The 14,049-nt window shown below is 39.9% G+C and overlaps 1 protein-coding gene across 24 annotated transcripts in view; it reads right to left on the minus strand.

Moving 5' to 3' along the window:
* Positions 1 to 14,049, minus strand: part of LIMCH1 (LIM and calponin homology domains 1) — a 341,748-nt gene that overhangs the window by 7,100 nt on the left and 320,599 nt on the right. For 9 of the 24 annotated variants that reach the window (XM_009206726.4, XM_017958654.3, XM_021938402.2 and 6 more), the window contains 8 exons: positions 13,181 to 13,273; positions 12,196 to 12,300; positions 10,785 to 10,912; positions 8,734 to 8,855; positions 7,469 to 7,589; positions 5,322 to 5,408; positions 3,671 to 3,779; positions 926 to 1,028 (listed from right to left, as the gene is read on the minus strand). In XM_009206726.4, the coding sequence (XP_009204990.3) occupies positions 926 to 1,028; positions 3,671 to 3,779; positions 5,322 to 5,408; positions 7,469 to 7,589; positions 8,734 to 8,855; positions 10,785 to 10,912; positions 12,196 to 12,300; positions 13,181 to 13,273 (868 nt within the window). The remainder of the gene's footprint in view (positions 1 to 925; positions 1,029 to 3,670; positions 3,780 to 5,321; positions 5,409 to 7,468; positions 7,590 to 8,733; positions 8,856 to 10,784; positions 10,913 to 12,195; positions 12,301 to 13,180; positions 13,274 to 14,049) is intronic. The other 15 variants (XM_021938405.2, XM_009206746.3, XM_009206748.3 and 12 more) reach the window with 2 other exon arrangements.

Below are 14,049 nucleotides of genomic sequence, written 5' to 3' on the forward strand. Positions count from 1 at the left end.
GTAAAAACGTGACTTCACTTTGAGAAATAGTCAAATTCTTGAGTTTCACACTCCCTATCTTCACTCCAATTTTTTAAAAGAGTTTCTGACTGATGAATCTGCACTAAAAGGTCTTCTGCTGTCTAGGTGACCCACCAGAAGGACTGTACTCATGATGGAGAATGAGGAAACATTCCGAGGCAAGCCACTGGCCATTTTCAGATTTTCTAAACAGCGGCTAGGCAACAGCACCCCCTGCTGCCCTGCAAACTAACATGAACCTTCCACAGTAGGAGGCCCGGATGCAAGATGGGAAAGCAGGCTTCTCACTTACTAAGGCAGCAAATAATTTGTTAAGCGCATATTGTTACTAAGGTATTGTAGAGATAGGAGGTGGGGAAGAATCCACAGAGAAGTAGAACCACCCATCATTGCTGCCTCTCAAGGAACTTTCCATTCAGTTGGGAACACATATGACATAATGAAACTCCTGAATGTAGGGCGTGCACACATTGATGAGTTGGTGCTCGATCTGATAAACGGTGGAGAGCCACTCTCCATATTTAACCATCCCCAAACGGTGCCAGTTGTCTAAAGACATGCCTGAACAAGTGAGCAGCGTTTGACAGACCTTACATCTCCTTTCTATCGCACCAAAATCTCTGTAGTGAGCTCAGGCAATGTTTCGACCTGCTAGTGTGCTGATGCACTTCAGGATAAAAAGAATCGGTCCACATTGTAGCAGTAAACTTCCAGGAAGAAACGAGTGGTAAATAAATGGTTATTTCACTATCTTTTTTTTTTTTTTAAACCTAGATGTTAAAAAACCTTTCTCTCAGAGTAGAGTGCCAATGGCTGGGGAAAAATATTTGAATTTCTAAATTGGGTCCTAAGGAAGACATATGATTACACTAGGTCATCATGAGGCATTCTCCCCAGTACTTACTTCTGGATCGCATGTAGCAATCATTACAGTTCAGAAGACCATTTCGAATCCTAACATCAGTCCCACTCACTGCATCTCCAAGCTGGCCTTTACAAATTCCACACTATAGGGTAAAAAGAACAGACATCATAAGATGCATAAGGAATTGTTTCTTTATAATGTTTAGTTACTGTTTATGTGAATAGCACAACAATCCCTACTACAATCACCACATTTGTGGAGCATCTATTATGTGTAAGATGCTGCACCAGTGTCAACTTATAGCAAAAGCAAATATACGGTTAGCATTTTACCTTAATTCCTTGCATTTTACAGAGAAGGACACTGGTTCAGAGACGTTCGTTGACTTGTCCCAAGGTTGTGAAGCTGATAAGTGGTAGCAGGTTGACTCTAAAGCCTAGCCTCTTAACCTCTATCATACACCATTTCTCAATCAAAATGGAAGAACCATTTCAAATGCATTAAACCCTAGTGGCTTTAATCCACGAGTTATCAATTGAAACGTGTCCATCAATAATCTTTAAAGGCTTGCCAGCATTGTTGCTAAGTTCTACCAGATCAAAATTTCTAGGAAGTAGCTGTTCCATTTTTAAATTTTATTTATTTATTTATTTTTTAAGACAGTGTCTCGCTCTGTCGGCCAGGCTGGAGTGCGGTGGCATGATCTCAGCTCACCGCAACCTCCACCTCCTGGGCTCAAGCAATTCTTCTGCCTCAGCCTCCTATGTAGATGGGATTACAGGTGTGTGCCACCACGCCTGGGTAATTTTTCTGTATTTTTAGTAGAGATGGGGTTTCACCATGTTGGCCAGGCTGGCCTCAAACTTCTGACCTCAGGTGATCTGCCTTCCTCGGCCTCCCAAAGTGCTGGGATTACAGGCGTGAGCCACCGTGCCCAGCCAACTGTTCCATTTTATATTTCCACATTAAAGGCAATGATATTCAGAGCAACAAACCCACTGGGAATTTCCACCAACACAGGCTGAGTACAGAAGGAGACTGTAGGATATACTTGGAGTTTGTACCAGAAGGGTACAAAGGGCAGTGGAAGTTGGTCTGGGTGCCAACCTCTTGCAGGAGGACCAGGATCTAGCCCCTAATTCATGCTCTAAGGTGAGCTGGGACAGAGTGAGGCTTCATCCAAATCATGTTATAAGCTGCCTCTACGTTGCAAGAGTGGGGAATACATCCAAGAGGGGATGTACCTTAAAGTGTCAGGCCAGCTCCAGGAAGTGAATGATTAGAGTGAATAAAGGCCTTGAGAGTTACGAAGGCAAGTTTCTTGACCCTTGAGAATCTGCAAAGAGCCCTTACCACCTTGCTCATTTCTAGCCCTGATAAAGTTTCTGAGAATAGAATGCAGTGTTGAAACATATTTCTTGGCATAACTACAAATCTTAAAAAGCATATTCCTTGAGCCTCAAAACATCCCTAGACAATTTAGGACATACATTATCTAGCTTAATCTTTACAATGAGAATATTTTTGCTTGTCCTTTGTGGAATGGTTCTCTATAGAAATAAAATAAAACTTAGGAAACTGTGGTCTCATTCTAATACTTTTGATAAATGAAATCTAAAATAAGTATCTATGTTGTGTTTTGCCTATGACAAATCTTGCTTTCAAGTGATTACTGGTATTATTAAATTAATAATTTGGGGACAACTTCACTGACTTTCTCTTAGCTTATCAGCAAAGTGGGAGTTATTTTAAACCCAGGCAACTTTACTTCATAGCCAAGGAAACTACCAACAAGAAATAAGAGAAAATTCAAGAAGGGAAAAGAAAGTATGTCAGCATTATGCAGACCAAGAAATGACTCCTCCTCAGAGACAGAGGGTTTGCCTTCAAAAATTACATATTATTTTGAAATGTGTCCATGAGTGGAAAATAAAGACAGGATATGCTGATACAGTCCAGCTTATAAATTTCATAATAAATCAGGTATAACTGGTTAACTCATCTACTTATTACCAAGAGATCTGGGACTAGAATCTAGGCCTCATTTTCCATTTATTTACTAATTCATTCACCTAAAAATATTTATTGACACCTACTCTGCTAGGTAGAGAGGAAAGAGTGGTAAGCAAGACAGATATGGTCCCTGCCCTTACGGAGTTTCAGTTTATTAGAGGAGATAATATTTAAATAATTCGATAATCAGTAATAAGGACCAAGAAAGGTTCTATAAGGACCTGTAACAAAGGCAACTTAATCTGGGTGGGCAGGGCAGCTTTTTTGAAGGAGTGATATTTAATCTAAGATTACAGACACATTCATTCTGAGACCTACAATTTTCTAACTAGCCACTGAATTGACAGACAATTTTCCACTAGGTCAAAGACTAAAACCGTTTCACGTTAAGTCATAAGAGTTTAAGAAACAGCATAGACATTACATTCCAAATAAATCCACATGGCCCTAAAAGATTTGGAAGAGCATCATCCTCCCCAGCGTCCCATTCTCAGCCTCTTGCTGAAGTATATGTTCTTTAGCAACAAAAACTGTTTTGTAAGGACAAACTGCACAAACCTTTCTGCTTCTTCTAATCTGACATCCCAGAGGGATTCGTGATAGGAGACCTTCCTTCTGAAGGATGGAATCCAACCACACGTCTATACAACCCAGACAGGGAGACCTCACAGACAAAGCCCTCCAGAATTTCTAAGAGGCATTTCTCAGCACAGAACAATGCCAAAAGACATCACGAAATTGTGTCTGGAGAGAAAAGCAGTAAGTACGTACCCTGAAACACTGGATGTGAAAATAGAGATTGAGGGTCTCGATGATCATCGCAGCTCCTTTACCCAAAGGAAGCCCACAGGAAGAGCATAGCTTCTTTCCACTTATAGACCTAGGTTTAAAAATATACGTCACAATAAAACTTCAGTTTAGAATACCTGGTCAAACACACAGACATGTAACCTCATGCAAAAATGAAAACATGGATTTTTAAGATGCCTATATCATGAATAAAATGAGAATGACAGAACTGATGATGAATTGGAGATTCAACATTAGATATAAATGGCAAACAACTGCCAGACTAAATATACTAGGTCTCCACTGTGGTACTGAATCTGGTGCGTGTGTTTAAATTATTAGGCTATTTGTTTCAAGAAGTTTGTGCTGTAGTCTATTCAAATGCCTCAGAATGATTCAATATATTTATCATACTTTTTTATAAGTCCTAAAAGATAACTGAGTTTCACTTTGCTGAGGTTTCAATGTTGCTTTTAAATTTCCTGTAAGTGATTCACTGGTCCACTACAGCATTTCTTTTTATTTACTAAGAAAACAACATTTTTGTTTGAAAATAATCACCTGTGATACAGCAGACTAGGCAGAGGGCCCAGAGAGGTGAGATTTAATGTTTGCTCTGTCACCAACCTTTTAATAGGAAAGGATTGGACCAGATTATCTCTACGACTTCTTCCAGTGCAAACACTCTGTGAATGAAGGCACTTGCCTTCTCTCTAAACTGTAAGCCTATTGAGGGCAGGACTGAATCTACCTCCTCTCTGTACCCCTGCAGCATCCAGTACAGTGCCCAGCAATGGACTGGAACCAAACCAGCAGAGCAAAACCAGGTCAGAGGACACCATCAGCAACCCATCTGAAACTAGACAGCTGTCCTCTGAAAGGCAGCTTTTGTACAACTAAGATCGTATTGCAATGATGCCAGATGTCTGAGACACTCTTGGAATTACACAAGGAATTTAAAAATATGCAATATCATTTGAAAACCAGCAGGATACAGAGGGACAGGAGAAACAGAAAGGAAGACAGTAGAAAAGAGGAAGAGTTCCCCTAACCAAATGCTATTTATTAGTATTTCCCTTTTATCCAATAGTTAAATGAAATTTCTACATCAAAGAAAATCTCTGAGTACTCAGTAATTTGTCTCTCCAGGGAACGGGAATTCAGGCAGCTTTTTAAAATATCATGGGGCCCCGTTAATGTCCAGAAGTCATCATTAGAGAGCTGGAGTAGGTTAGAAGGATGAAGTTTCGTTTGTCAGCCTCCGCCTGGTTCTCTGTAAGAGCCACGAGCGGATCCTGCCTAGAAGGGCTGAGGCCTCTTGGAGGGAAAGGCGCCAGCTTTGGAGCCCAGCAATTGTCTGGTGGATTTTATTATTAAATTGGAGGTTCCACACAATGTAATTAAAGCCCTGTGGCCATAGCGGCACCAGTGTCACAGGCCTGACTTTTTCTATTGCAGCTGATAAATCTGCAGGCAGATGAACAATGTTCTCTTTCCTCTTGCCTGTGTGTGTGTGTAGGAAGAGATGTGGATGGACGCATCCCTCAAAATCATTTGGCAAGCACTAATTCAGTTGAAATGATGCTTGGCAAGCTCTAGTCACAACAAAGCAGCCTCAGAAAGGCCTGCTGACCTCTTGTACCTGTTTGGTGACTGACCGGGAGGGGTGGGAGAACAGGGAGAGAAAGGCCCAGCCTGGAAGTGCTCTCGGGGACTTTTCCTGTAATGTGGTAAAGGAGTCAGAAATTATGACAAGTAAAGAGAAGCCAAACTCCATTTAAAAAAGACATTTTAGATTAGGAAAATAAAATAAAATGAAACTTTCTTGACAACCAAATCAAAGACCACAGCGTTTCCTGGCAGTATTTTATTTTTTAAATGAACAAAAATACTAATAATGTCTAGCAAGAATTGTACATGTATTAACTACATAAAATCAAAACCAGGTTGGCATGCTGGCATTGCTGAACAGAAAAGACAGAATATTTTTATAATCTTTATTTTTAGTTAATTTCTTCGTTAGCTAAAATTGCCAGGTTGTTTTTTAAGTTGCTTGCCAAACTGCTTTGGCATGCTACTTAGATATAAAAATGATGGATTCTGTGGAAGGGGAAAGATGAGGAGGGATCCAGGGGAGATCTTCAAGGAGAGCCCAGAGATGAAGGGCAGACCTTAAAGGAGCTCTTTTCAGTGACTTCCCTTATCAACAAATTCATTATGGGTATGTGTGATGAAGGGTCATGTTCAAAACATGTAACAACTGGTATATCGTAGGCATCAACAAGTCAGAATGGCTCCCAGCTAGAAGCTACCAGAACGGTTGTACGTGAGCCCTGCCTGTGATTAAGCCATCAGTTCTGGGCTCTTGCTTTTAAAAGTGAATATCATTTGTAAAGAAAGGGGTAGAACACAGAAAAGAACAAGGGAAAGAAAAATACCAACACGGAAGCGAACAGCGTGTGAGTCCACCTGTCTTCCGCTTTCAGCAGAACTCCCTGACCCTGCTTCCCACCCAAACCTCCCTTGCCAGCGAAAGCTTGTCTTCTTCAAATATCACATTTTCATGTAACACCCTAAAGTGTAAGTACCAATGCTTAAAAAAAGATTAAACATCACTGCAATAATCAATAACAATAGTGATTACTTCCAGGCAATTTTAACTTCTATTGATTCGAGTGTCACATAGACAAATAGAAATAAAACTGGATAGACATAAAAGAAACAGAGGAAATGGTTCAAATATTGCATTGGGGTAAAGGAAAATGTAACAAGAAAATATAAGGCAATAAATAAATATTTTTCTCTTACAAAACAAGTTATCATCATCATCATCATCATCATCATCATCATCATCATCATCATCTTCATCACCTGCACTTACTATTAGCCAGGCACAAAACCCTGTGAGGTAGGGACTATTGTCATTCCCATTTTGTAAATGAGGCAGAGGAAGATTAAGTAATATGCTCAAGGTCCAATGTTGGTAAGTGACCAAGCCAAAATCCGAATGGAGGTGGTCTGGCTCTAGGTAGAATGACTGGTTACAGTACTATGAATGTTACAACATTTTAAACATTGTGATTATAAGGTATCTCTGGCTCAAATGTGATCTTACTGTGAAACTGAGGGTTCATTTTGAATTCCTCTACTACTTACTTAATCAGTTAAATAATCTGGACACGTTATTTAACTTCCCTGAGCCTCAATTTCGTTGTCTGTAAAATGGCAGGAACAATCTCATAAAGTTATTGGAAGGGTTCAGTGAGTTAATAGATAAAGAGGAGATAAATATATGTAAACTCTTCAACAGGGTGCCTACTATAATGAAATGGTTCAAACATGATAGAAACTATTATTGTCAAAAATACTTTCTTACAAAATTAAAATACGACCCAGGTAGTTACCTTAAGGGAGAGCATAATAATGAGAGAGTAACATTTTTTTCTTGAACGAAACTTTGTCCACAGACTTTGAGGTGATTTAACTCAAATCAATTACAAACACAACAGGCCTGCACCTGCTTTCCAATGTTTAAATTTGTGGGCTAAAAATATAACTTTGCCTGTTACAACTCGATAAATTCAGAGTACATATTCACTTGCCAGAAAGACTGCCCCAAACTTCCAGTTATGTTGACTATCTTGTCAATAAGATTTAATGGAGAGAAAGCACAAAAATATGGCTGTCATCTTGCCATCTCACATTTTTCATTCTTCCCCCTTCTAAGTTAATGAATTTTTCAAAAAGGGAATCCCACAACCATCGTGTCTGGTTACTCACTTCCGCCTTTCACTGGGAGACTCGATCTGATGGTTAATGCTTTTATCCAGTGGGAGGGTTTTTGGCTTCACGTCTTCTGAACTGTGCATTGGATTTGATACCTGCTGATTCTGGGATGGATCTGAGGCCAATTAAAGAACATAAATGTAGTGCACAGTAAAATCACCTTACTACCCAGGAAGTCACCTTTCTTTAAAGTGCTAACGCCTGTTGAGGTTTCATAGCGATTTCATGCAGGTCATGGGCACATGGTGGTTAGAGAGGCCACTTAAATCACTGCATCACGATTTAGTTCTGGAAGCAAAGGAGGTTAGGAACCATGCCCTTTCCCCTCGCTGATTTCTGATGTCATAAAACAGTACTTTAAAACACGGACTTCTTATGCATGAAAGAAAGCAAATCTGGGTGGACGCAATTATAATCTGGAACATCATTTCTAAAACACAGTGAACACCCATTGCTTTCTCTGACTCATGGATCACATCAACTGCGATGTGGTTTAAATCCACAGGGCACCTGAATGGTATTCAGCTTGCAGGGATATCTCTGTTTGGGAACATGCACAAATCTATGCTTATGTATTATAATCAACCCAGGTAAATATCTGTGTAGACAACAGGCTGAAGAGTGTAAGGCAAAATTCATTAATTCCACCATTATTGCTTTGGCAATAAATACATTTACCAGGGTAACTCTTTCATCCTCTTAGCTCACTCCTCCTCTTTATATCATTCAGCATTTGAAGTTTCAGTTATCTAGGAATGATACTGAAGACGCTCGGCATGTAGAATTTGGTCATTTTGGTGAGGAATACATTTAAATTTTGTTGTGGCGAGCCAGGAGTGTGGGAGACACAGGTGGGAATGAGGGTGAAGTGGCAATGGGAGCTGACGGGACCTTCCCAACATTCCAGCACCCGCATCTCACCCAGCTTTGGGGATTCCACTCCTCCATAAGCATTTTATGGGGAGATTATGTCCAATGGTGGAATTAGGAATTTGAGGAAGTCTCAGAATGCACTACTTATGAAGGTCAAAGGTTTTCTGTAAAGTTACATTTTTTTTAAAGTGCGAACACCGTCTCAGGTCTCACTGAGTCCCCAGCACACAGTGGTGGGAGTTTATTTGCTATATATTGGGCATAAGCTAGAAGTCCAGGGCCCTTAGAAAGAAGCCTGCAGCCAGCAGAGATCATAGCTTTCTGGACAATGTGAGGGTCTAACAACAATTTAAACATTGAATGAAACTGGTCTTCTCCATTCTTACCCTGAGCAAGCTGTGGATTCGTCCCACAGCGTGGGGCCCCAGCCTCGGTATCCAGTTGATGGTCTTCATGAACTCCTTTTGATACAGGGTTTCCAGAATGAGCCAAGGCCCCTTGAGTTAGGCTGTTAAAATAAAGAGGTATACTTCAGAGTAGACAGAAAAGTAACTGAATGAAACTTCTTGGTCCTATAACTTAAAGGATGGAAGTACCAATTATAATATAAAAAAAGAGATGGGACTGTTTATTTATTCTTTTTATTTTAAAATAGATTTAAAATGATAAAGTACTACAAATTTCTATTATCCATCCATTTAACAAGCTCAACAAACTATCATTTCTGATGCCTTCTCTGTCCACGAAGGTCTTCATTCTAATAATTTCAAGGAATGCCAGTGCTAACCTGATGTTCACAAGAGAGGACTTACTGTAAAAATCATTTAGCCACATGAAACCTTTGAAGACCATGGTCACTCACTGGCCTTTCAGTGGCTTCTGTGTGCAAAGAATGAACAGATGGAGGAGATAAAAGGAAAGTTTTTCTGGTGAAAACAGGGACAGCCTGGAGAACTAGCTAAAATTCATGTAAAACATCTGTCTGGAGAAATTGCAAAAATGCAAAAAATTGCAAAAATGAAGGTAAAAGGTTTTCTGTAAAGTTACATTTTTTGTACATTTTGTAAATAGCTTATCAGCATCATTCAGATCTTCCTGACTAGTGGTTTTCATTGCATAAAAGTCCCTTTCAAGAGTGTAAACTGGAAAGTCATCCAAGGGCCCTATAGTTTCTGGACATAGGCCTGAGCACCTGCAGCTTACGATTTAACCAGTCTTCTAGCTAATGAGCATAGGAGGATTCTCAGGGCAAAATCCCATCCGGAGAGCTCTGCTCCCAGCCAAACTTTCAAGTTGGCCAGTCTTTGAAAATGACACTTAGCCTTTCATGCCTCAGATCCCTCTGGGATGCTGGTGTGTGTGTACATGCATGCACTCTTGCCAACACCTATCTGGTATCTCGGAGCCCAGAGGAAAACATCTTTCTCATGAACAACATGTTGGTTGCAGAGCACTGCCAGCTTCTTGGGCTTTCTGTAGGTCCCTTCTAGCTAAGGGATGGGGTGGGGTGGCATCAATAAACCCATTACAACCCACAGCCACAAACAGAGTCTGCTCCAGTCTGAGCTAGTTTTGAGTGCTCCAGGGGTCTCTAGCTGTCCTTTTCTGATCTCCCATGGAACACAGTAGAGCATGGATGGGGTGACTACCCATAATCAATTGACTAGTTGGTTATCCTTTATATTATCACCAGAATAAACATGGTTTCTTACAGCTCAGGGGATAATAATGGCCAAGTTCAGGTCCACAGTGAAACCACAGTGGTGGGACCCCAGGTTCTCATTTCAATTTCTATCACTCCAGACACATTCATCATTTCAAGTGAGTAATACTTAGGTTTGGGGCTTTGAATCAGCTTTTGAAGACTGATACTGTCCCCTTTGTTTAAAAAAGAGTTTGCCTTTTTAAAAGTAAGGCTATTTAGGCCAGGCACGGTGGCTCACATCTGTAATCCCAGTACTTTGGGAGGCGGAGGCAGGTGGATCACCTGAGGTCAGGAGTTTGAGACCAGCCTGACTAACATGGCGAAACCCCATGTCTACTAAAAATACAAAAATTAGCTGGCTGTGGTGGCACGTGCCTATAGTCCCAGCTACTTGGGAGGCTGAGGCAGGAGACTCACTTGAACCTGGGAGGTGGCAATTGCAGTGAGCCAAGATCGCACCATGGCACTCCAGCCTGAGACAGAGTAAGACTCCATCTCAAGAAAAAAAAAAAAAAAAGAAAGAAAAAAGAGAAGGCTATTTATATTCAAGAGCATAAGGACACTGATTTTAGAGCTATTACAAAATATGTCCAAGCAATATGTAATGTATTACTCGAACATTCATTTCAAAGCTGAATATAATTTGCATCAGCAAAGAGTACCCTTCCTGGGCATGCACGAGTAGAGTCCAGCTTTGTAAATTTTCATGGACGGCCTGAAATGGGCTCATACCTGCCCTTCTCCTCCAGTCGATCACTTTCCCTAGTCTTCAGCAATAAGTCACTGTCATCTCCCTGGAATGATTTCTTCCATCTTCTGTCTTGTTTTTCATCTTGACAGTTTCCCAGATCTATCTTATTCTAAGGAGAAAAACAATGAAAATCTTAAGTATACATTTTAAATACACTGTATAACCCTTATCTCTGGCCAGGGATATCTGAAGTATTTTTCAATCATGTTGCCTATAATTTAAAAACAGTTGTCCAAATTAACTGAATAGCCACTGATTTCCAACTACTTGGAATAAATGTATAATCTGAATCTCTTTTGAAAGTTATTACAAAAGGGAATTGATTAGAAAACCCCTCTTTCAAAATAAAACAGTCATAGGACTGCTCATTTCAGGACAAATGGTTTTCTGGTATCCACAGGTTATTTTCCTTTATGTGGATTATGGACTATCCAGGTCTTGATATAACTTCTGCCCTATCCTTCCATCTTCTATGACCTTATTTGGGGAATGTGGAGGCAGACCAGACTTTATAGGCTCTCTCTGGCCTTCAAAGACAACATGTAAATTTCTTGAGAATTTTTGTTTGTTTTTAGTGCTGTCCTACATAAGTTCATTTTATTTATTTATTTAGGTTTTTAAATTTGTTTTTTGTTTTGTTTTTAAGTTTCGGGGTACATATGCAGGATGTGCAGGTTTGTTACATAGATAAAAGGTGCCATGGTGGTTTGCTGCACCCATCACCTAGGTGTTAAGCCCAGCATCCATTAGCTAGTTTTTAAAAATTATTATTATTTCCTTTAGAGATAGGGTCTTATTCTCTCACCCAGGCTGGAGTACAGTGGTGCAATGGCAAGATCATGTTCATTGTAGCCTTTACCTCCCGGGCTTAAGGGATCCTTCTGCCTCAGCCTCCCAGGCAGCTGGGACTACAAGTCTTGTGGAATGTGGGGGGTGAGAAGCGATTTTCATGGACGCTGGTGGAGAACATATTATTGACATCTCTGCTGCTGCCAAACAATGGAAAGGAATGTATAGTATGGCAGAGGGGAATAAATGTCTATTGAATGAATGAATGATCTGGCAACTGGGCTGTGAGAAGAATATTCCAGAACATGACTTCACTAATTGAGATCTTGCCAGCCAGGTGTGGAGAGACTCTGGCTTCCAGCCTACTGGGATAGATCTGGCTGGGGTAATGACTTTACTGCTCCACAGGAAATGACTCGAGTTTGGCAGCAGCAGTGATGGAACAATGGGGCACAATGGCCACATAGTTGCTGACGTGATTCTAGGGGAATAGCTAGTTTTGGATTTAAACTATTGAGTCTGTTGGGTAACCCTGGTCTTGGGGTTTTGTACTTCTATTTAGGTTTCTTTATTTCACAAATTGCTTTTAATCTGTGGTCTCACCATTGTCCCATTGCCTTCAGTCACGGAGGAAGAGGTAGACAGCTGGTCAGCGGAACTTGAAGAAACAGTAAATGGAACCACAGTGTCTTCAATTATCTTACGCTCCTAAGGGGAAGGACAGAAATCGATGAAAGGGGGGAAAATAAAAATCGTATTTGTCAAAAGAAAAATGTCATTAAGGCACTTTAGAAAAAAATCAGAATATGTTCAAACAAGCAGGGCATTTTAAAAAGTCTTATTTTCCAAAAGCATGCAAATCATATAACACTCTCCATGGGTAATAATTTAGAAATTAACATTTAATTTTGAAAAACAAAGACTCCGCAAATTAATTGGTTAGAGTGATACAAGAAGCCTAATTAGAAATGCTATTTTCTGATATATGGATCTGATTATGACATAGGGATCTGATTATGCACCAAAAGTATTGTTGAATATAAAATTCACAATATTAATTATGAACAAACTTTAGATAATATACATAAAATGCAGCCCCCTTTAAGTTATCTAATGTGTTCTGGCTTATTCATTTAAAAAACAAAATGAACCTAAACCAAATTCTCTTCTCCTCCAAATCTCTTTAGTGCTCTATAGTAAATGCATTCATTCAGCCTCAATATCAAAATTATCCTCATAGAATTAATTCACTATTACCAAACAACAAACACACAAATGAATGGAACTGATTATTTCATGTCACCTCTCCAAGATCAATCAAGAATCTGACTCACTGATTAGAGAACAGATGTAATTGTATCGTCTCCCTTGACTGACTCAACACGCCCTTACCATGAACTGTATTTGAGGGGAATTTTGGTCTTTTAGAACCTAAATGACATGACTGTTTTAAAGAGGTTGATGGGATTCTGCTGTCAGTAAAGAGTCAGACATAGCCACACGCATCTGCATGCCACAGACACAGAGAGTGTTGCTAGATTGAGGAATTGGGACGACAAGGTCAAATTCCTTCTTGGGAATTTCCTACCTCCTCATAGTATCTGCGTTCTTCCTCTTCCACCTCCTTTTGGGCCTTTTCCCACTCTTCTTTCAGCTTGTCCTGCTCCTTCTGGTATCTCTCCTGTTATGGAATTTCCATAGATTGTTCTGAACTGATTGCATACGTCATCGGGAATTTTCCCCCCTAAACCACCATGCACAATACGTTGCAAGATTATCTTCTTCTTGTAAGGATTCTGAATGTAATTGATTCATGCAATGAAAAGGGAATACAGTTTTGTGGCACTCAAACATTTTGGGAACATAAAAATCCAATGGACAGCAGTATTTTCTACTGCTCATGTTTTGCTTACAGAAAGAGAAAAGACAGAAAGGTGGAAAACCTCTAAAATCTTCCTTCACTTGGGTATTGTCCCAGGTGTGCTAAATCAATAGTTTGGTTTTATTGGGCCCTTTAGAGATGAGTTTTGCCATTCCACTAATAGAAATGCATTGCTGCGAGGAGAGTGTGATAAAAGATGAAAAACCTTGAAAGTTTATAAGACAGACAATACAGAAAGGTCCACTGTGGACAAGATGATAATTAGCTGAGTAGCTGAATCACTCTTTGCTTGTGACTATTTTACCAAAATATTCTTCCTAGCTTTAAGTAACTCCTGAATTAAGAGTAGTTTTTAACCAGTCCATTAGAGTACTTCTTCAGAACTGCCATTTTTGTTTTCAGAAACAATGCAGCACAAGTCACCATTTCTGGGGGGGGGAAAGAACATACTATGAGTAAAAATGGTGTTCAAAATGTGACTGGAGTCCCTGATGGCTGATTAGAAGAAATGAATAAATGGGGATTAAAATTAATGCATAAAATGAGAAGTGACACTCCTGATGCCTTGGGAATGG

Source organism: Papio anubis, chromosome 3, assembly GCF_008728515.1.
Source record: "Papio anubis isolate 15944 chromosome 3, Panubis1.0, whole genome shotgun sequence".
Lineage (NCBI taxonomy): Eukaryota > Metazoa > Chordata > Mammalia > Primates > Cercopithecidae > Papio > Papio anubis.